Here is a 22,205-nt window from a genome sequence, read left to right as displayed (position 1 = left end):
TGCAGACTGCCTAGACTGAAGTCTCATTACTGCAACCTCAACCTCAAACAATGGCCATTCTAACTGCAATTATTATAGCGGCCACATGTTTAACAGGTGAGTATTGTCAGCAGTGACTGATTCACTGTGAGAGATTGGACTGTGCTTGAGATTGTGAGTGTTGAACTTGTTTTCTTCCCACAGGTGTTCAGTCCCAGATCGTGCTGACTGAGTCTGAGGCAGCAGTTAAAAAGCCTGGAGAATCCCACACACTGTCCTGTACAGCCTCAGGATTCACTTTCAGCAGCTATCACATGGGCTGGTTTAGACAGGCTCCTGGGAAGGGGCTGTAATGGGTGGCTTTAATTTACACTGATGGCAGTAGCAAGTATTATGCCCAGTCAGTTCAAGGCAGATTCACCATCTCCAGAGACAACTCCAAAAGCACACTGTATTTACACATGAACAGCCTGAAGACTGATGACAGCGCTGTGTATTACTGTGCAAAGGACTCACAGTGAGAGAAGTGAAGCCTGAGCCCTGACAAAAACCCACAAGCATAAAAAACCTCAGAGCCCAAGATAATTATTTCATCTGTATGTTAACCTTACATTGCATGTACATTCACTTCTATATTGACAGGTCTAAAATACAATACATAAAGTAACAGAATACAATTTAATATAAAAAAATAACACTGATAAGTTGATAGTAAATTCCATTGTCCTCTTACAATCTGAATATCTCCCTTTAAGAGTCATAATTATATAATATGTAACAACATGCCTGAAACCCAGAAATCCAGGGGTAGGAAGGGAATTTGTGATAAGATAGTGGATGGACATTGTGATTAAATCAAAAAATTGATAAGCCTTTTTGTGTCACATCTCCCTCAAGGAATTATAAGCTGTATAATCATTGGTATCAGATAATTTCAGATTCAGAGTTTTTCCATGTCTCATGTACATTTCAAAGAAGAAACTCTCTAGAATCACAATAGGAAAATATCAATCTAAAAACGACCTGAATGTCCACTGTTACACAATAGCTAGAAAATCACTATTGACATTGGAAGTCCAGAACCCTTAAGGATGCTGCTCTGGGCTCCAGAAGGGGGCAATCATTAAATTAAAGACGGCAGGAGGGAAGGAGCCCCAAGTAAAGCCACAACACAGCTGTGGAAGGAATAAGGAAGGAACTCCATTAACTGTCAAACTGCCATTGCAAGAACTGTCCCCTGAGCCACTTCTCTAGACACACATGCTGAAACTTCAGTCCAGACTAGACAATGAAATGACAGACTACGGCCTGATGCATTACCTATTGGGTTAGAAGGTTTATAAAATGACAGACAAGACCTAAGGTTATTGCTGTCAGAACCATTTTTACCTTAACTTCCTGCCTAATTATACGCCAACATCAGCCAAGTCACGTCACTCTTAAAGTCTCAGCCACGAAAGTATCTTGATTCTTGATCTTGAGAAGTAACTCAATTCATAACCAACACCACATCTGCAATTAAATCTATTTCAGTTCATCCATTAGAAACACTCCCATTATATTTCTCAATGATGTAAGATTCCTGGAAAGTGTAGCCATAACCCTAGTCAGCCCCTAAGTTTGACCCTGGATTTAATTATGTTTAACACCAACAGGATGGTTAGAGGGCAGGCATAGATACACGACACGTTTCCAAAGTATGAAGGTACCAAGAGGTTAATAACAGGACAGCCTACATCTAGAGCTCAACACTGATAGCAATTCCTGGAGACTCGTGGGCCATCCTGGAGAGCTGGCAACCATCTGCAAACACTCTGAGCAACTGTAGCCATCAGGGAGGCTCCATTTTAAATATGTAATGGTTTGCATTATATGCAAATAGAAATTAACTGCTTCCTGTATATAACTGGCAGTGTCTTCACTCTCCATCAGTCAAGCTGAGGCTTCTCCAGAAGAGACAACATGAATCCCCTTGATGTTGTGCTTCTTCTTCTGCTGGGATTTGCAGGTAAAATGCCCTCAGTCCACTAACACTACTGGGATGTCATTAAATTATTGTTCTGAGCTGACTGGGATGTGATTGTCTTTGTGTTCTTTCCACAGTTGTTCCAGTGCAGTCCAGCATCACACTGACCCAGCCTGATACAGCAGATATTAAGAAGCCAGGAGAGTCTCTGAAACTGAGACAGCTATTGGAAAGGCTGGATCCGACAGGCTCCTGGGAAGGGGTTAGAATGGCTGGCACTCTATGATGATGAAGGCAGCTCTAAGTACTATGCAGATTCAATCAAAGGACGTTTTACTGCCTCCATTGACACCTCCTCCAGCACATTCTTCTTACAAATGAACAACCTGAGAGCTGAAGACACAGCTGTGTATTACTGTGCGAGAGACACAGTGAGAGGACTGAACCATACAGCCTTACAAAAACCTCTTCTCAACTCTGAGCTTCCCACAGGAAACATCTGAGAAGCACTTCAATGACTGGGCAGTGTTGACAGGGCATCAGCACTGGCTCAGACTGAGGGTCTTCCTCCTGCACATCAGTGCCAGTCTCCCTGCTCAGGTTCATGGCTGTCTGCCGAGGGTTTAGTGGGCTGATTGCTTGGCCTGGGGATTTCAACAATGTGATCCAGTCAATTCACTTACTCTCCTCCTACACTGTGAAACAGACATAAAAATGGCCAACCAAAAATCTCACTGCAACTCTCCCTCTCCAGTTAGTTACAGATTTGCCATATCTACCCAGCAGGGGTGATCTGTTTATTCTGCTTTTTACAATCCTGTCAGATCATATATTTCTCTTAGATTGATTGATTTCCATGCAAAACTGCACAGCCCCACCACTGACAAGTCATTCAAGAATGTGGTGTCACAAAGAAACAAATTCTGAAGCCCATTGATAATGTGATTCATTGTAATGCTGTTTTTGTCTGACACTGGGGTAAAGGCTGTGGCTGGAGATCCTGTTCCAGACTGTTTTTTCAGTATCTGGTCGGGGAACTCTGAGGCCCAGTTTTGGGCTAATATCTCATGAGATCAGTAAGAGGAAAATGTTGATTATTATGTTACAGCAATTCTTGATGAAATAATATAGATTCTTGATTGACAAATATATATATCCCTGGTCTCTCTTCTCTTCAGGTAGAATTACAGAGTTGGAGAAGCGTAATGATACATTTGAACTGTACAGAATACTCTTCATTTGTGCTGACTTTTTTCAAGAGAAGCTGAATATGAAGATACAGATTGAACCTGACAGAAACTCTTACATTGAGTGCATTTAGAAATTGGAACTTATATTATGTTACATTGTCAGGCTGGGCTGAACAGAGACAGTCAGAGTAGCTGGGGACCCAAGTGCGGTAGGTAAAAGGAGGTCAAGAAACAGGCGTAGAGGTCAGGAAATTGACAACCAGTAGATCGTAGACAAGGCAAAAGGATGGTTGTGGTCACAGGTGTTAGGTCGGGCGATCCGGTGAAATTGGCAACAAAGGTAATCCAGAAGATGAGATGAGAAGGCAGGCAGGGGTCAAAAAACAAACCATCAAAAACAGAGAACTTGGTTACTATGATCAGCATTGCAGTAGAATACTGATAAGACTTTGTGTCTTCTGTGGGGAACAAAGGGATATATACACTCACCTAAAGGATTATTAGGAACACCTGTTCAATTTCTCATTAATGCAATTATCTAACCAACAAATCACATGGCAGTTGCTTCAATGCATTTAGGGGTGTGGTCCTGGTCAAGACAATCTCCTGAACTCCAAACTGAATGTCTGAATGGGAAAGAAAGGTAATTTAAGCAATTTTGAGCGTTGCATGGTTGTTAGTGCCAGACCGGTCTGAGTATTTCACAATCTGCTCAGTTACTGGGATTTTCATGCACAACCATTTCTAGGGTTTACAAAGAATGGTGTGAAAAGGGAAAAACATCCAGTATGTGGCGGTCCTGTGGGCGAAAATGCCTTGTTGATGCTAGAGGTCAGGGGAGAATGGGCCGACTGATTCAAGCTGATAGAAGAGCAACTTTGACTGAAATAACCACTCGTTACAACCGAGGTATGCAGCAAAGCATTTGTGAAGCCACAACACGTACAACCTTGAGGCGGATGGGCTACAACAGCAGAAGACCCCACCGGGTACCACTCATCTCCACTACAAATAGGAAAAAGAGGCTACAATTTGCACAAGCTCACCAAAATTGGACAGTTGAAGACTGGAAAAATTAAGGCGAAAGGGGGTCAAACACAGTATTAGTATGGTGTTCCTAATAATCCTTTAGGTGAGTGTATACATGGGTAGATGAATGGATAGATCACATGCAGGTGTAATGAGTGATTGATTAATCAGGGAAGATTATTCTACTATTAGACGAGGTTTAGTCTGAAAGAGACGGTAAAATGAATGGAGCAAGAGTGGCCTCTGGGGGTGATCATGAGGAATGACTGGCAGTGAGCATCACATACATATTGTGTCTGGGTTGTAGGTCGCAGCAGGGAAGGAGGAGGGAGCCACTTCAGTTTCACAGATGCAAAAATACAAACAAGAAAAGGAAGAGACAGTCTCGGAGTCAATATAGTGATTCAAGGGTTATTACAGGAATCGTAGTTGTTAGCCGGTCCAAGTCAGGTTTCCTATTTGGGGTCTCACACAGGCAGTCAGAATTCCAAATATACCAAATACCAAATATTCCAAATGACACTTAGAACAGGGGATGTGCCAACTGACTGGAAGACAGCAAATGTTATACCAATCCACAAGAAAGGGGACAAAACGGAGCCAGGAAATTACAGACTAATCAGTCTCATCTGCATCACCTGTAAAATGTTGGAAAAAATGATTAGATAGAAAATAGAGGAGCATCTTAATGAAAACCATATTCTTGGTGATAGTCAACATGGGTTTAGACGAGGCAGATCATGTCTTACTAATTTATTCAAGTTTTTGAACATGCAACTGCAGCTGTAGATCGGGTGAAAGCATATGATACGATATACTTAGATTTTCAAAAAGCTTTTGATAAGGTTCCCCACCAAAGACTGATCCTCAAATTGGTGGCTGTAGGCATTTCAGGGTAATGTAAGTAGATGGATTATGAACTGGTTGATGTATAGGAAACAGAGGTGTTGATTAGAGGAGTTGCTTCTAACTGGAGTGAGGTTGTTAGTGGAGTTCCACAGGGATCAGTACTAGGGCCTTTGCTCTTTCTAATCTATATTAATATCTGGACTCTGGGATAGTTAGCAAACTTGTTAAATTTCACAAAAATAGGTGGCTCAGCAGATACAATCTCGGCAGCACAGGCTATTCAGAGGGACTTAGATAACATTCAGTTGTGGGCCGACACCTGGCAGATGAAATTTAATGTGGACAAGTGCAAGGTAATACATGCAGGTAACAAAAATGTCCACTATAATTACACTATGGGAGGAATAGAACTAGATGAAGTAACGCATGAGAAAGACCTAGGAGTCTATTAGCGCTTTTCCACCGACAAGGAGCCAGTGCTGGAGCCGGAGCCGGTGCTCAGCCTGGGAACCAACTAAACTTTTTGTGAACCGGCCCGCTTTTCCACCGGTTTTGGAACCGAACGCTGACGTCACTGGTGTGGGCGTTCCCAAGTGCGGAGTAGACGTGGAGAAACACAGCAATAATAATCAGCACGGAGGCGACTGCATCTCTGAAACCCTATTTACAAATACATAATAATAATAATAATAATAATAATAATAATAATAATTATTATTATTATTATTATTATTATTATTATTATTATTATTATTATTATGTAGCATAAGGTAAACTTATAAATTTCAATTAAAGAAGTGAATTTATAGTATCACCTTATCACGAATCCTGGAATCTTGTAGAACTCAATTTCTGTAATAATTGGACGCAGACACCAATTCCAAAGATATAAATTGTCAAATTTATTCAAAACAAAGACTAAATGTAGCAGTACACTAATTATACAAAAGGGAAAAACTAATTAAAATTCAACTCTAGATCAACAAATCAAAGACAAATCACTTCCGTGACCAAATCAAAGACCATGGGATCGCATATGATAACACAAATCGTTAAACAAAAAAGGTTATAAACACATTGACTACAATACCGGTTAGTAAGACGAAGGTGAGTCTTTCGTTAGTATTATTAGTCAGACATTAAATAACTACGCAGGTTAGTATTTATGTCAGGTAACTTCTCGTTATATATATATCAGTCTCATTTATGTTTAGGTGCCGAGAAAGATCCTATCATTACTTGTTACCACAATTTCCCTGAACTGATTATTATTCAATGATTAAGGATAGGCAGGGCCACCTATAATCTAATGTCTATTAACTTGTGTCAATTTCAGACTAAGCAGTTAAACAGGAATGAGAAGATATTTCTCGGCGTTGACATATTTTATTTCTAAAATTATCAACAAAACAGTTTAATGCAACACACATTTATATTTAAGAAAACTAAATGATATTACACATTCTAGAGTTATGAATCACAGATTAACATTTCTATTTGATTTCTCAAATGTCATGAATCACAAACTCCAAACTGTTAAACTTATCTGAACTTCGTCGCAGAGAGGCCTCTCTGCTTCGGGCTCAGATAACAGCACACGGCACGAGGTCCGTGTGGTTTGGAACAAAGGCAGTCCGGTTCGGCTTTGTCCAAGAACTTCCACTCAGTCGATGCACCTGGAAGTTGGGGTTTCGCGAAACAGTCTCTTCCAAACAGATTTTCCACTGGTTTGAAGGCTCCAAGGTTGTGCACAAAATATTCTTTGTAAGCAGGGTTCCACCATAGTTACTTGAAGACAAAGTCTTTGAGGAAAGCAGGGCCCTATTCGTTCCGAGGGTCAAGTTTCTTAAGACTCAAATAGCTATTTAAATGACTGACACTTTCGTATGCAGTCGACTTAGTCAATTGTCCAGCTGTAAAACTCCACTGATCAGGTGGGCACAGGCGGGCATGCGCAGTCTGTAAAGTTCTTTATTTAATAAAGTCCTTTAAAATAATTCTTCGTACGGCTCAATCTCCTTCTCCCAGTTTAACTCTTCTGTTGCCGGCAAAGACTTGGTTGGTTTCTGGTTCCGGTTCGGGCAACAGAGTTACAGGTTGAGCTGTGGCAGCGAGTTACTGGTTCAGGTGAGAGAGAGAGAGAGAGAGAGAGACCGTGCGCTGTTCTTTATAGTCTGTCAGATCAATAGGTGATTGGTTCCTGAGTTTTTGAGATTGGATTTCGGTTTCAGCCCCCAGTGTCCTATTGGAGGGGGGCTTGAATTATGACTGATGTCAATCCATGCCATCTTTTGGAAATGCCGGTTGGCCCGGGTTCGTAGCTCTATGTCAGGATTTCGGCTCTCATCCACTTCAAAGAGTTTTTATCACCTACAGGCCCCTTTCTCCAGACATCTCATAGCAGAATTCCAAACTATTTGGCCTCTTCTCGGTGCCATCTTCCCCAAAACTGTCACTTTGATGCAAACCAGTTCCAAGCTGATGAGCTAAGGAAATCTGATAAGACCTCTCCCCCCCCAAAGTTCTTTAGATCAGTGCTTCAGCTCAGAGCCCAAATGCTCTTATCCAAATACACCCAACATAACGCTACATACCCCCTTTCTTGAATGGGACTGAGGTCGACTAGGACGTTATCCCCTTCAATACAAAATAAGACGTTAAGCATTTATCTCAAAGTTATGTAACAGAATTCAACAGTGGACTTCACCATTCATGACCCCGAGAAATCAAAGAAAACAAACTAATAGTTCATTATTTAAGCAGAATGTATTCCAATCAAATTGACAATCCTATACTAGCACATATACAGGTTACATATTATAACACAAGTACATTAAAACAAAAAACAAAAACAATTGGTATTAGTATTACTCAGTATATTTAGTGTGGTTACTGACGGTAACCAATAGGGGGAAGTTGATTAACAGAGGGAGGTGACTGGGAATTCAAGGGTTATTCAGGCACGTGATCTTCACTATCACTTTCACCGATGCCTATAGTGTGTAGGGACCTGGGTTCGAATGGTTGGCTTACATGGTAAGCCGGTACTCCCTTGAGGTTATGCACTCTGTCATTCAAAACACGCAGACGTTTGGCTAGTATCCATATCACACTTCCTGTTATGATCCAGCCACTCAGGAGCAACGTTATGAGTACCATATCCCCAGCCCCCCAGCCGTGAGACAGCCTGTGCTATCTCTCACGTGACTCTAGGAGGGTGGTCTGCAAACCGGTTTGGTCTATTGCAAACTCTATGATTTTAGTGCCCTCCATTTTTACCTTTTCGCTAAGAATGCTGTCCAATTTACAATTGTGTCCCCGGAAGGCGTCTACAATTTCAAATTCAGTTTCATATCGCTCAGAGTCTAACTGGTACAGAGCTAAATCATCGAATTGAGTGATGCCCCCTTTAGGGACATGCACAAAAATGGTCTCATTGGGAAGTACCTTGGTGGCTGTATCATGTCTGTCATTCAACTCCACCTGCTTTGGTGGATGCACTTGAGCCCACAACTTGTTCTGTTTACAATCGATAAGCGGTGCTAACCTGTTCAAAAGAACCTGACAAATGATCAATTTCTCGGTTTCAAATTGGGAAATATAGACTGGGTGAACGAACTTCATCTTCCCAAAAGTGAATTCTAACCACACCTTTCGAGTGAATGCTGTTTACATAGTCCTGTATTAGACCAGTTCAGCCCAGAGAGAGCTTTGTCAGTACTGGTCTCCATATCTGCTGTTCTTACTATGTTATCTGGTGACGTATCTTTGTCCTCTTGTCTGGCAACTAAACTTACCATCTAAAAAGAAGTAGAATAAGACAAAAAGCATAAGGAGCTCAATAAAAAATAAAAATAAAACGATATACAAAATTCAAATGATTGCTTGGTAGACTACAGCAGCCAATGGACAATGACCAGCATTGCAGGCTACATTAGCATTGAACAACCACGGCAACAATAATGCGCCAGAACAACACAACAACCTCCAGGATGCAGAGTGATGATCACAAGAACACACTTGCAACTAAATCACAGCATAGCCTGTAAAACCATAAATTGCAGCACAAGCAATCTCATCAACTATTGATATACTTTACCCATTTAAATGAAATCACACAGTACATACCAGTAGAGAGCACAGCATGTCAAAATAAATACATGTGCATCTTACCTTAGATCATCCATCATCAAGTCCAGCTCTCTGACCAGTTCAGACTCAACAGCAATCAACGAAAGCGCACTAAGGTGTTTCTGACACATGTGTTCTGAGTTCATTTTTTATTCTTGCCATGAGCGCATTGCTAACGTTAGCAGACACACCAGAGCTGGAACTGCTTTTTCTCTTATAACGGCTACTGTGTTGATATTCCAGTGAGCGCCTAAACAGTGGACGCTTGGGTTTCTCATTATAATTTACTTCGGCGCAGCACTAATACATTATAACAATGTGGGGGGAGCTGGTGGTCGGAGGCCCCTGGGCGTTTGAGAGTGGGGCAGCAGGCTGGTCCTATTACTGCAACCAGGACAGCCAGGAAAACCCACTGTACCACACTGAGCACAACAGGCAGACTGGTTCAGTTCTCAGCCTCTCTGAGGTGACCCCGTCTCACAGTGGACAGTTTAAGTTCAGGACTGGGAGGGGACATGAGGTTTATCACTCCCAGTACAGCAATGCCATATAAATCCCTGCTGCACACTATTTTGAAGAGATTTATAATTGAATGCATTCATTATTTAAAAAGCTAGTGTGTATCATCTTCCTGTGATAAATCCCCTTGTCGACCAAACTGCTCCAAAAATGTTCAAATCCATGCATACAACCTAGCGTTGGCTCAGATTTAAGCATTTTCATTTCATATAGATACAAAACTTGGCCTAAACCTCTGATCTCATTCACAGTTTTGTTTCAGTTTCTGGGTATGAAATTCCCTGTGTCTGTTGCTGTATGTCTATAATTATAAAGACTTTTCTCTTTCCCTGTAGAACAGTGGCTCCCAAACCGGTCCTGAGGGACCCCCTACCCTTCTGGTTTTTGTTCCAACTGAGCTCTCAATTACTTAATTGAACCTTAATTGAAGTAACAATCAGCTTAGATTTTAGTTGTTTCTTCAATACCTTTTTTAATATAATTCTATACTTAACTTAAAACCCCTACTGTTTAAAATAATGAAAAGTCTCTGATTTAGGAAATTATTAGTTCAATTAAGGGTTCAATTATGTAATTGAGAGCTCGGTTGGAACAAAAACCAGCAGAGAAGGGGGTTCCCCAGGACCGGTTTGGGAACCACTGCTGTAGAGGTTTCTTCCATATGAATTTTCATAGGTATGAAAGTTACCAAAAAATACACACAGCACATGCACACTCAATATACTGCAATATCCAATCTGTCCGCAGATCCACCAGAGACCCGTGTGACTCTGCTTCCTCCAAGAACCCAGCTCTTTACAGGAGACAATGTGACCCTAATCTGTGATGTGGGGAATTACTCCACTGGCTGGCGCTACTCCTGGTACAAAGACAGCACCCAGAGCCCAGCCCTGCACGGTGGAGACACAGCTGGAACCAGATATACTGTCCACTCCGCTTCTCTGTCCCACAGTGGACAGTACTGGTGTCGAGTGGGGAGAGAGGACGCTTCATTTCACCTGAACTACAGCCAGCCTGTGTCTCTACAGGTCACAGGTGAGAGCTTTCCTTCAGCTGACCAGTATCAGAACAGGGGAATGATTGAATCAGACAAGTGGAGGAAACAGGAATCAGATGAGGTGTTTTACAGTTTAATGGATCTGTCATTAAACAAACTCTGAACAAGGAGCTTTGACTGAGTTATCGCAGGATGGATCAGAACCAGTGTCAAAATAAAGAGACCTTAACTTGACCTCCATTCAGTTTCCATTCAGGGCAGCAGAGGTCCAGTTGTCTGGCCAGGCAGGGTGTGAGTCTGTAATAATGAATTCTGGAGTGGTTACAGAGGATGTATGTGGACGTAACACTTTCCTCACATCCCAAACCATGTTATCCCAACTGTGTCCTGTATCGACAGAGCGGCCACAGGCAGAGCTGACCCTGGTACGGGGGTGGACACAGATGTACGCCAGTGAAAGCTTCACCCTGAATTGCCGGGTTCATGGCAGTTATTCTGAATGGAGTTACCAGTGGCACAAGAAAGGAGAGGACGGGCCGGTGTTTCAGCTGAGCTCCAGTGCTCTCGATGGTGCGAACTATACTGTAGCCTCAGCTGAAGTGCTGACGTTAAGTCAGTTTAATTCTCACTGCTACCATTGATTAGGAATTGTCAGCTGCTAAGAAGTGATATCCTTTGTAGAATTGCTTATTAAGTCTATAGTAATTTATAATACGTGTATATCTCCATCTGCAGTGTGCATCTCATTTAAAAGCAACCAATACTATGAAAATACAAAGTTGTTATAAATTGATTTTTATAAATGTATATTCCAGAGAACCTGCCCATCCTGACTCTGACCCAGCAGCCTTCAGACAGGATGATCTTTGAAGGAGACACAGTGACCCTGGAATGTGTGCTGGAGGACGACTCAACTGGGTGGCAGTTTTACTGGTACAAGGACAGTCTGAACCACACAATGGATGAGATCTCCAGCAGCAGCGTAACTGGAAACCAATACAACATCAAATCAGCAGATTCTTCCCACAGTTGGAGATACTGGTGCCGGGCTGAACGGGGAGAGAAACCCATTTTAAATTTCAGCCAGCCGAGTGTGTTAGAAGTACACGGTAAGTTGATGGAAGTATTTAAAAAGACTGAAAGCCTTATTCCTTTATTCAGAAAGTCTCTTTTAATTCTTGTTGTTCATGGTCAGAATAGAAGAGGGAAGTGTAAGCACTGCTGTGGAAACATAGCATGCACTGCAGGAAATAGTTGCTCTGAATAACTCCAAGTCTTTTTTATACTATAAATATCTGTGTATTTGCAGAACGGCCTCAAGCAGTGCTTACCTTTGGGCACGACTGGACAGCATTATACACTGGAGAAGCAGCAGAGCTCCGATGCACAGTCCCTGGGGAATATCCAATGCACAGCTTCCAATGGTACAAAGATGGAAATCCCTGTCCAGTACATGAGTCCAGCCAGAACATTTACACCCTCCAGTCTGCTCAGAGATTGGACAGTGGGAATTATTCCTGTCAGGGTACAAGTACAGATAATCCGTCCTACTCCAAAATAAGCAGTCGAGTTGGACTCAAAGTATTAGGTGTGTATTCTTGGTGTCTTCTTATTCTCTGTATTTTCGTATTTAATAGGAGATTGTCCATTCCTGTGTACTGGCTACAGTGATCAGATGTGCAGGGAATATAACAAATAGAAAGAATACCTTTGAACCCCAAATCAGCAATCACCTTCTTTAGTATGGAGTAGTGGATTGGACTTGTGATCTAGCCTACTTTGAATACAATCTCACCATTAAAGGTATTACAAAACAGTTAATGACAGGAGCAAGACTGTTTAAACTCTTCCACATTGTTTTCCTCTCTGCCAGTCGCCCAGCCCAGCACAGTGCTCTCCCTGCAGCCTCTGCATGGGTCTTGGATGCTTTTCCATGTTTTGCCTTCAGTCTTGAACATTTGCTTTACAGTGAGGAATTCCAGGGAATGGGATAAGGTGTCCTCTGAAATCCTGGCTGCAATGTAACCGTCACTGTGTGTCTTATACAGAGCTGTTCACCAAACCGGTGCTGTGGGTGCGGCCGGGGAACTCGGTCATAGAGGGGGACTCGGTCACTCTGCACTGTGATTCCCAGTTAAACAGCAAAGCCCAGGATATGAAGCTGCAGTACCATTACACAGAGGAGAGGGGGGACTGGAAAACAGTAACATCAAAGGAAACCCTGATGATCCCCATTATCAGGCTCAATCACATAGGACAGTACCAGTGTGAGGTGGAGGTGCCGCAGAAGAGCATCAGGAGATCAAGTAACTGGACAAAGGTCACAGTGGGAGGTGAGAACCAGTCTCTGCTTTACATTATTCCAGCTCTACAGGGCACTGTGTATGTGCTGCAGTCCATTCACTGTTTATAAAAGTATTTTTGCAGTTTGCATTGTGCTCTGAAATCCTGGCTGCAATGTAACCGTCACTGTGTGTCTTATACAGAGCTGTTCACCAAACCGGTGCTGTGGGTGCGGCCGGGGAACTCGGTCATAGAGGGGGACTCTGTCACTCTGCACTGCGATTCCCAGTTAAACAGCAAAGCCCAGGATATGAAGCTGCAGTACCATTACACACACTTTGTATGTGCTGCAATCCATTCACTTATTAAAAAAGTATTTTTGCAATTTGCATTGTGCTCTTACATCTGCAGAGCTTTTCCTGGGAGTCCACATCACAGCCCAGCCATCAGAGACAGTCTGGGAAGGAGAGACCCTCACCCTGCACTGTGCTGCTCAGTTAAAGAACTCAGCTCACAAACTACAATACAGATACGTGAGGGAAGGACGAGTGGTGAAGTCCAGTTGGGAGGATACATACACCATCAAAGTGAGACAGGGGGACGGGGGGAAATACCACTGTGAAGCAGAAGCTGCAGGGAAGGGGATTTACAGCACAAGCAATGATGTGGAGATCACTGTGACAGGTGAGTCGCACTACAGGGGCCACTGAGATCCATCATTCAGGTCAGGGATGAATAAAACCACACTAAGAGACCACAAGGAATACTCATAGGCAGGGCTGGACAGGGATATATAATCAGCCCTGGCATTTTTGGTCCAGGCAGCCCACCTCTACAATCCAGAATCAGTCCAGTCGGACACCACCACCATATACATTGTCGTTCAAAATATACACACACACACACACACAAATGCACACACAAACACTGTGTATGTTTATATGTTTATGTGTATGTGTGTGTATACCTACTGTGTTTAAGTGGACCAGTGTACTCACTGATGGCCAATCTCCATGCTCAAGTAAAATTGTCATAGAAAGGAAGCTTAAGGTCAAAGTATATCTCTATACGTTTTCATATATTCTTACTTCTCTTTTATGTCCTATATTTTCCTTAATGACGTGAACCTTTTTTGTTTGCATTGTTTCAATAAAGCATGATATTTTACCCAAAGTATTTTATGTATATTATATATAGTATTATAGATTTTGTGTTCAGACGTTAGTGATATAAAAAATGAAGATTAAAATAACTTTAGAGTTGTATAATGGAGTGAACATGGAGCAGGTTATCTCCGTGAGCGGGAATGGAAAGCCCAGATTGGAGCTGGAGTGGAGTGATTACAGAACCCTTAGAGTGGAGAGAGGAACTGCTGTCGCTCCACTCCATACTGTGATCAGATCCCCCTCAGCAGTGTGAATCTACCTCGTCTCCTGTCTGTTCCTAAATTTAAGACCTCCACAAACAAACATTAAGACATTTTTTACACTATTTGAGAAATGTAAGACTTTTTACGGCCTTAAAATTATGAAAAGTGAATGTAAGACATTTTAAGGACCCGCGGGAACCCTGCAATTGATGGAAATCCTTCATAGCAAAAGATAACTTTAATCCCTGTACTATCATAGATAGAAACTGCCTGAAATCAACTATAAAGAAGAGAAGACAGTCGTATGTAAAAGTTGCGTGGCAGGCGGTGCCCCTACATGCCACCCCTCAGCGTGGTGCCCTGGGCGTCTCCCTGACTGCCTGTGCCAGGGTCCACCACTTCGCGCACACATTAGGACAGGTTACTCCCTCTTCCTTCCCTCCCTACTAGTCCCTGTTATCATGAAGCTATTCCTTACCGATTCAACTACCCTCTTTTCCTCCTCCTCCTGCCTGTGCCTCTGGCCTCATCACTGACAGACAAGCCTGCTCTTCATTGCTCGCCACCTGCTCTTCTCCTTGCTGCTGCACACACTTCAGCACTGCTACTGCAGCAGCCCCTAAAGTAAACATATATGTTATCTTGGCACATTAGGCGGCATCCGCCTCCAAACTTTTAACCCTCTTATCCTGGAGTTTTTCAGCACCACCTTTGTGCTTTGGTCTGTCCATTTTGAGAGATGATGGAGAAGAAGGGGGAGGGGTGAAGCCGAGCGATATTTATATAAGGCGGAGCAAGATACGTAATCGCTCCATCTATCGCGCATTGTGATTGGGTTTATACTCTGTCAACACAGAAGACAAACCAATCGGCCACCATCCCTACATGATCGGCCAGCCCCCCCCCAAAAAAAAAAAAAAAAATTGTATTGACCCCAAAGTGCATTGGCCCACCGGCCCACCAATCCAGCCCTGCTCATAGGCCTCGACAGAGTTTAATACGAGAAAACCCTTGAAAGTCGGCATGAATGCAAGTCTCTAAGCTTTTATTTTCAAACAGGATAAAGCTCATGCACACAGCCTGACTGACAAACGAAAATGCATTAATTTAATTGGAAGCCACATTGAACCTGTGTGATGTGACACTGATTCTCACAAACTTGGCATCATCTTCCTTCCTGTCTCTGCAGAGCGTCCCAAACCAGCAGTGACACAGGAGCCTTCCTGGGAGAGGCTGTACTTTGGGGAGCCAGTGACCCTGAGATGTGGACTCAGTGCGGATTTCCCCAGACTGGAGTATCTCTGGTTCAAGGACAGACTGGGAAGCCCAGTGACCAACACCAGCGACCACAGTGTTGATGGAAACATACTACAAATCTCGTCGGTTCTCCGCTCTGACTGGGGGCAGTACAAGTGCCTGGTCCAGAGAGGACAGCCTCCACAGTCCTCATACCCCAGCAACCCTTTCTTCTTAAACATCTCATGTGAGCTGAGCATGGTTGATGGATTACGTCGTTCCCATAACCAGTACCTAGAATCAACATTAGAACACATTGTTCACTTAAAGGTTATCGTTTCCCTTATCCACCCAATTGATGAAAATAAACTACATTGATACCAATCCTCAGGTGGCCTAAAATAAACACATACACACACACACACACACACACACACACACACACACACACACACACACACACACACACACAGCTGTATTGCCTAAGAAAATAATTAAAGATTGTAACTCAACATAATTATGTTGAACAATAACCAGTTAATTAAAACAAGCAACAAGATACCATTGGATAAGTTGTATTGAAAGTCTATGACACAAAGTTTGTGCTTGTTGAAAACGATAGGTTGCGTATGCAACCTCGGTTATCTGAAAAAGGAAGCGCTGCCCAAGGGGGAAGGGTTTCTGCGCACTGCAGTAGGAACCTGATCGAAACGTCACTCTATCAAAGCTGCCATTGGCCCCTGCGCTAGTCACTCAGAACAGGTCCCTTCCACTTCCTGTTCTATAAAACGTGACGTCAGCACAGGTGCGTCCTCTTTTGCTGGGAGCCAGGACTCCCACACGACCTTGCAACCCTTGGGCAGTGCTTCCTTTTTCTGGCGGGGGCACTTCACGGATTGTTCGCTTCTCCAGGAGAGCTGCGATTTCAACGCAAAGCGCCGTGCTCTGCAACAGGTCCCTCATTCGCGTCCACACCACGCCCTGGAAGGGAGGTGGACGTGCCTGAAATTGTAGGGAGTAGCCAACTGATATAATTTGGAGCACCCAAGAGTCTTGGGACCCGCCATACCTGGGACAGCCAAAGCTGGCGGTACGCTGCCACAATGGCTGCCCTGTTGCCCTTGCCCCCTGGCGCATCACGGAGACAAGCTGGTCCGCCGCTGCCGCTATCTCAGAGATAGGGGGCGGGGTTGGCGATGTGCCATGTTGCTCAGAGGGCTCCGCCAGCTGGGCCAAGTACAAGGCCAGACAGCTCTCTGTGTTCTGGAGGCGAGCCGCTTGGGCTCCAGCCTCATAAGCCCTCCGGAGCAGTGTCTCCGTGACGCAACACTGCCTGTTGGGGCAGGTCAGGTCGTGTGGCTCCGCGGACAGTGGAGGTAGGGAGACCAGCATGGCTATTGTGGAATTCACACACAGGAACTCCACCAAGCCCGCTTCTGCTGCACCCTGGGTCCTGGCATAAGCCTCCCCTGGCTAGGGCGGGGGCTGTTGCCAGATGGTCCCAGGTAGCCCTCAGCTACTCAAGGAGGTCAGGCAGCAGTAGGAAGGCACGTGTGGGTGTGAACTGACGGTGGAGTGTCATGGTGTGGGGGGGGCGGCACCTGTTGCCCTGCCTGCACTGCCTGCGTGGCCAGGAGAGCGCAGATCTGGTCCATCATGCTATTCAAAACCAGGATTGCCCCATCGCACTCCCTGTCCGCAGAGCCTAACCTCCGTTGCAGATGGCACAGCGGGGAGGAGGTGAGGGACAACGCTGAAGAGGGGGAGGGAGCCCGGGCTCTTCCTTGTCGGTCACGTGCACACGCAGTGGGGCACGGGCAGCCATAGCGTCTTGCACCGTGGGCACTGCAGGCAGGAGAGACACAGCTACCGTGGCAGTAGCAGCAGCCGGCGCAGCAGCCGGCGCAGCAGCGGAAGCTGGAAGAGACGCAAGCGGACACCAGGTGCTGGATACAAGCACCATATAGGCCCGTAGGCTTAACCACATTGTGTGTGCCGGGGTTTCCGGGGACACCGGGTGACGTGGAGTCCGGGGTCCTAGGGGGCCGAGGGTAGTAGACCACCAGCCATAAGGGGATCTAAAAACGAGGCCTTCACACATGGACCGGGAGGGCTAGCAGTGCTCGTTCTCAGTGAACTGAGAGAGCGAGATCTCCTACAGCCGCAGTCATGGTAAAAGTGCACCTCATGTGGGTGAGATCTCTTACAACACACTGAGGCTGAGGCCGGGCAGCCAGGCCTAGGATTTTACTGCCAATGCTAGTGCTCCTGCAGTGGAGAAAAAAGCCCTGTGGACAAAAAACCAACACAGCAAGCAGTCGGAATATACACTGATCATTCATAAACATTATGACCACTGACAGGTGAAGTGAATAACACTGACAATCTCGTTATCATGGCACCTGTCAGTGGGTGGGATATATTAGGCAGCAAGTGAACATTTTGTCCTCAAAATTGATGTGTTACAAGCAGGAAAAATGGACAAGTGTAAGGATCTGAGCGACTTTGACAAGGGCCAAATTGTGATGGCTAGACGACTGGGTCAGAGCATCTCCAAAACTGCAGCTCTTGTGGGGTGTTCCCGGTCTGCAGTGGACAGTACCTATCAAAAGTGGTCCAAGGAAGGAAAAGTGGTGAACCTGCGACATGGTCATGAGCAGCCAAGGCTCACTGATGCACGTGGGGAGTGAAGGCTGGCCCGTGTGGTCTGATCCAACAGATGAGCTACTGTAGCTCAAATTGCTGAAAAAGTGAATGCTTGTTCTGATAGAAAGGTGTCAGAACACACAGTGCATCGCAGTTTGTTGAGTATGGGGCTGCGTAGCCACAGACCAGTCAGGGTGCCCATGCTGACCCCTGTCCACTGCCGAAAGCGCCTACAATGGGCACGTGAGCATCAGAACTGGACCACAGAGCAATGGAAGAAGGTGTCCTGGTCTGATGAATCACGAGTTCAAGGTGTTGACTTGGCCTCCAAATTCCCCAGATTTCAATCCAATCGAGCATCTGTGGGATGTGCTGGACCGATCCATGGAGGCCCCACCTCGCAACTTACAGGACTTAAAGGATCTGCTGCTAACGTCTTGGTGCCAGATACCACAGCACACCTTCAGAGGTCTAGTGGAGTCCATGCCTCGACGGGTCAGGGCTGTTTTGGGACATATTAGGCAAGTGGTCATAATGTTATGGCTGATCGGTGTATAAGTCATTATATAAGCATGATTACTATTTTTAAAGTGTGCTATTTGTAGTCGAAACTGAAACCGAAGTGCACCAGAGCCCCGGAGCACGGCCAGAACAGAGTTAGATTAGCTATCAATAATAATAACTAAAGTACAAATAGACACAGAAAATAAACGGTGGTGACAGCACAGCCGTGAAGCCAGCCAACCGAATAGTAATAATAATTATTGTAAAAACAATAATAATAAGGTCTAATGCACAGACAAGACACAAAGAGCTCACGTTCTCGGTCCAGGCGAAGTGGCAAAAGAGGACGAACCTGCGCTGACGTCACATTTTATAGAACAGGAAGTGGAAGGGACCTGTTCTGAGTGATGAGCGCAGGGGCCAATGGCAGCTTTGATAGAGTGACGTTTCGATCAGGTTCCTACAGCAGAGCGCAGAAACCCCTCCCCCTTGGGCAGTGCTTCCGACTTGAAAGAGAACATATAAATGTAACTACACAGTGCAACTGAACCAGTGCAGTGCCAGAAGACTAATGGTGACAATTGTTCAGTTACTTTTAAAGACAAGTCTCACAATGGACTGTACTGGTGTGAGGCCCAACCAGAGGGAGAACGGAGCGCATCTGTCCACATCAGAGTAGTGGGTAAGTCATGGTAATACTGGTAGCACTGGAGGTGGGAGCCCAGTGATCTTTAAGGGCACACACTCTCAGCCACCACGTCTGAAGTGACGGCCAATTCATCACTTCCTCCAAATGAATCTTTTCAGATCACAAGGTGATCCTGCAGACCCCTCCACTGCCCCTCACTGAAGGAGACAACGTGACTCTAGTGTGTCGAGATAAGTCAACTTCAAGTTCATTTTATAAAGACAACAAAAAACTGCTGTCTGACACAACCCAAAACATACTGAGGATTTCTCCAGTAAGGAAGGATGCTGAGGGGATCTACAGGTGTCAGCATTCACAGGACTCAGAGGAGGTGCAGATATCTGTAAGAGGTAAGCCCCTTAGAAAGAACTATGGTATATTGTCAGAATGGTATATTGTCTACATGTCTTAAAGTGTCTCTCATTAGCAAGACTGATAAGTAGGTGTTTTCCAGTGGTAGAGACCTTTCCATCCAAATGACCGCTTGCTATGAGCTTGACTTGCTGTGTTCTCCTGGTCTAAGATCTCTTCTCTAGAGTGACTCTGCTAGTCTCCCCTGGAGGCTCAGTGCAGGAGGGAGAGCCTGTGAACCTGACCCGTGATGCCGAGACGTCCGGATATGTCCGTCCCTTGGTCCTCTACTCCTTCTTCAGGGACGGAGAGCTCCTGTCAGAGAGGAGTGGCTCTGCGCTTTACTCCATAGACGCCCTGAACCAAACCCTCACAGGGAGCTACAGCTGTGCGGCAGAGACACCCCATGGATTTCAGAAGAACAGCACTGGTGTCACCATCACACTGCAAGGTCAGTGTGGATGAAAATCAGATACTTCCAAAGACATAAGTGCTAATGATAGAGTTATAATAACAACTCAATTACACTCTTTGCCCCCAGAGTCTTGCTGGTTGATGGTCAGGACATTTGGCGGAGGAGCGCTGTGTATGATCTCCCTCTCTGTCATTTTGATTCTCCACTGCAGAAGAGCTAAGATTACAGGTAACTCATATTGTTATTGTTTTTTTTCTTAAGATTAAGATTTGAGTAGCAAAAGCCTCCGACTTACGCCCCATCTCATCTTATATTTCAAGGAAAATGTCATCCTGCAATGAGAGATTATTCAAGTGAAAACATCTGAGAAATCAAGTCTGTGGTGCGGTTATAGTTTGTTCTCTTGGTTTCACCTGTCAAATGTTAATTATGTGTGTTGCTCCTTGTTCCCTGTTACAGTATTTCCCTGAGGCACTGCCATCAGGGCTCCTATGGTGAATCTCCTCTCTGCCCAGCCAGAGCACAAATCCCTGTCTCTGATTACTGCTGGAAATAAGAGCTGCATAAACTGATGGAGAAAAACTCCAAGACTCCTGCAGCCCCCCAATGACAGGTGTTTTGTATCCCAGTTACTATCTTCCCTTCCTCTCCTTGTCAACACAGGGGCAGACAGGCTGCAGGCATCGCAAGAAGCCGAGGAATTAAGCCCTGACTTCACACAGACTCGTGTCTCGGTTATGAAGGAGATTCCAACAGCACTCAGATTTATGAAGAAATTTGTAATTTCTAATCTGATCTCTTCATGTTGCAAAGGCTAATGCTAAGGGAAATGCAGTGCATTATGATGTTTTGTGTGGTTGCCTAAAGTATCTCTCAGTGTGGTGTATCTTGCCCCTTTTATCTCTGCATTGCTGTAAAAACAAAATGTAATGAAATTCTTATGTAACAGGCTTACTGGGGTCTTCAGTTACAGAATATGTAGGGAAGTTAAAATTACTGGTTACTGTTCAGTTCTGTGCTCCTGTGATGAGCTGTGCGAAGTGGAGCTTCCAGTCGCAGTGACCATCACTCGTCCAAACTGATTTTTTTGGTTGACACGCAAACATGATTAGCAGTTTAATTTGTTCATGGTGCTACCAGCCATTTATGTACCAGGACACCTAAAACTGCCTTGTTCTTTCTTAAAAATGTCCAGCACAAGTTTTATTCTGCCCTCTCTTCGTTGGACCTTAAAGCTCACTCACAATGTCATTTTGAAAATGTAAAAGATACACAGCAAAACCAACGATATTTTTAACCACAAAACTGGCACATTCAAGTTCAACTGGAAAAATGTAGCTGTTCTAAAACTTTTGACCGGTAGCGTATATTTGTTAAAACAGATACAGAATTGAATTAATTGTTGAGGGGAAAAAAATTCTAAAAGTTTAAGAAGGAAATGTATGTATATAAATATATTGTGGTAGGTTGAACCCCTTACCGGGGATCTCAGACGGGGCTTAGGAAGCACAAAAGGCAAGGTTACAGTGCAAAGTAGCGATTTATTATACACTGTGCCATGATCAAAATAAAGACAGTCAAAACTCCAAACAAAACCCAAAGGAAAGATATTTTTATATCTTTAAATATATCTTTACAATATATGAGTAAACCAGCTCTACGGAGTCTGTGAGTCACTGAGTTTTGAATATGCATATATGCCTCGAGACCTGAAATCTTCATCTCCTTGCAACCCTATACTAAATCTGATGATTGTTTGTTTTTATTAACCAGTGCTTCCAGTTAATTATGCAATTAACTTACTAGAAAAGCATTCACAATGAAGTACTGTATTGGCCTCATGGACTCCATTGGTTAGCATGCTGGAATTAGCTTAAACATGACAGTAAATGACAAAATGACAGTACTGGATAATTTAGCATTTAATTTCTCTTTCATTGTAGCCTCATTGACTTGACCTTATTATTATTTTTATTTTTATTTCTTGGCTGATGCACTTATCCAGGGCGACTTACAACATAAGTGCAATACAAAGTGCAGGAAGTATAAGGCA

The 22,205-nt window shown here is 44.2% G+C and overlaps 2 protein-coding genes across 2 annotated transcripts in view; one reads left to right on the top strand and one right to left on the bottom strand.

Annotated features, from left to right (window-relative positions):
- Positions 1-22,205, bottom strand: part of LOC136767282 (zinc finger protein ZFP2-like) — a 150,366-nt gene that overhangs the window by 51,310 nt on the left and 76,851 nt on the right. The window lies entirely within an intron of this gene.
- Positions 762-20,622, top strand: LOC136768035 (Fc receptor-like protein 2). Its single transcript, XM_066722090.1, has 11 exons — positions 762-786; positions 1,208-1,231; positions 7,873-7,911; positions 10,411-10,698; positions 11,060-11,230; positions 12,709-12,993; positions 13,147-13,264; positions 15,602-15,795; positions 19,506-19,736; positions 19,910-20,188; positions 20,612-20,622. The coding sequence occupies exons 1-11, from the start codon at positions 762-764 to the stop codon at positions 20,620-20,622; spliced, it is 1,665 nt and encodes a 554-aa protein (XP_066578187.1).

Source organism: Amia ocellicauda, chromosome 14, assembly GCF_036373705.1.
Source record: "Amia ocellicauda isolate fAmiCal2 chromosome 14, fAmiCal2.hap1, whole genome shotgun sequence".
Lineage (NCBI taxonomy): Eukaryota > Metazoa > Chordata > Actinopteri > Amiiformes > Amiidae > Amia > Amia ocellicauda.
This window is presented reverse-complemented; position numbering and strand designations above follow the sequence as displayed.

Coding starts and splice junctions, on each gene's coding strand:
- LOC136768035 (XM_066722090.1), top strand. CDS start 762: ATGCCTGAAACCCAGAAATCCAGGG. Junction 7,912..10,410: donor ATTTAGTGTGGTTACTGACG/GTAACCAATAGG, acceptor ATCTGTCCGCAG/ATCCACCAGAGACCCGTGTG. Junction 11,231..12,708: donor GAGCTCCAGTGCTCTCGATG/GTGCGAACTATA, acceptor TGTCTTATACAG/AGCTGTTCACCAAACCGGTG.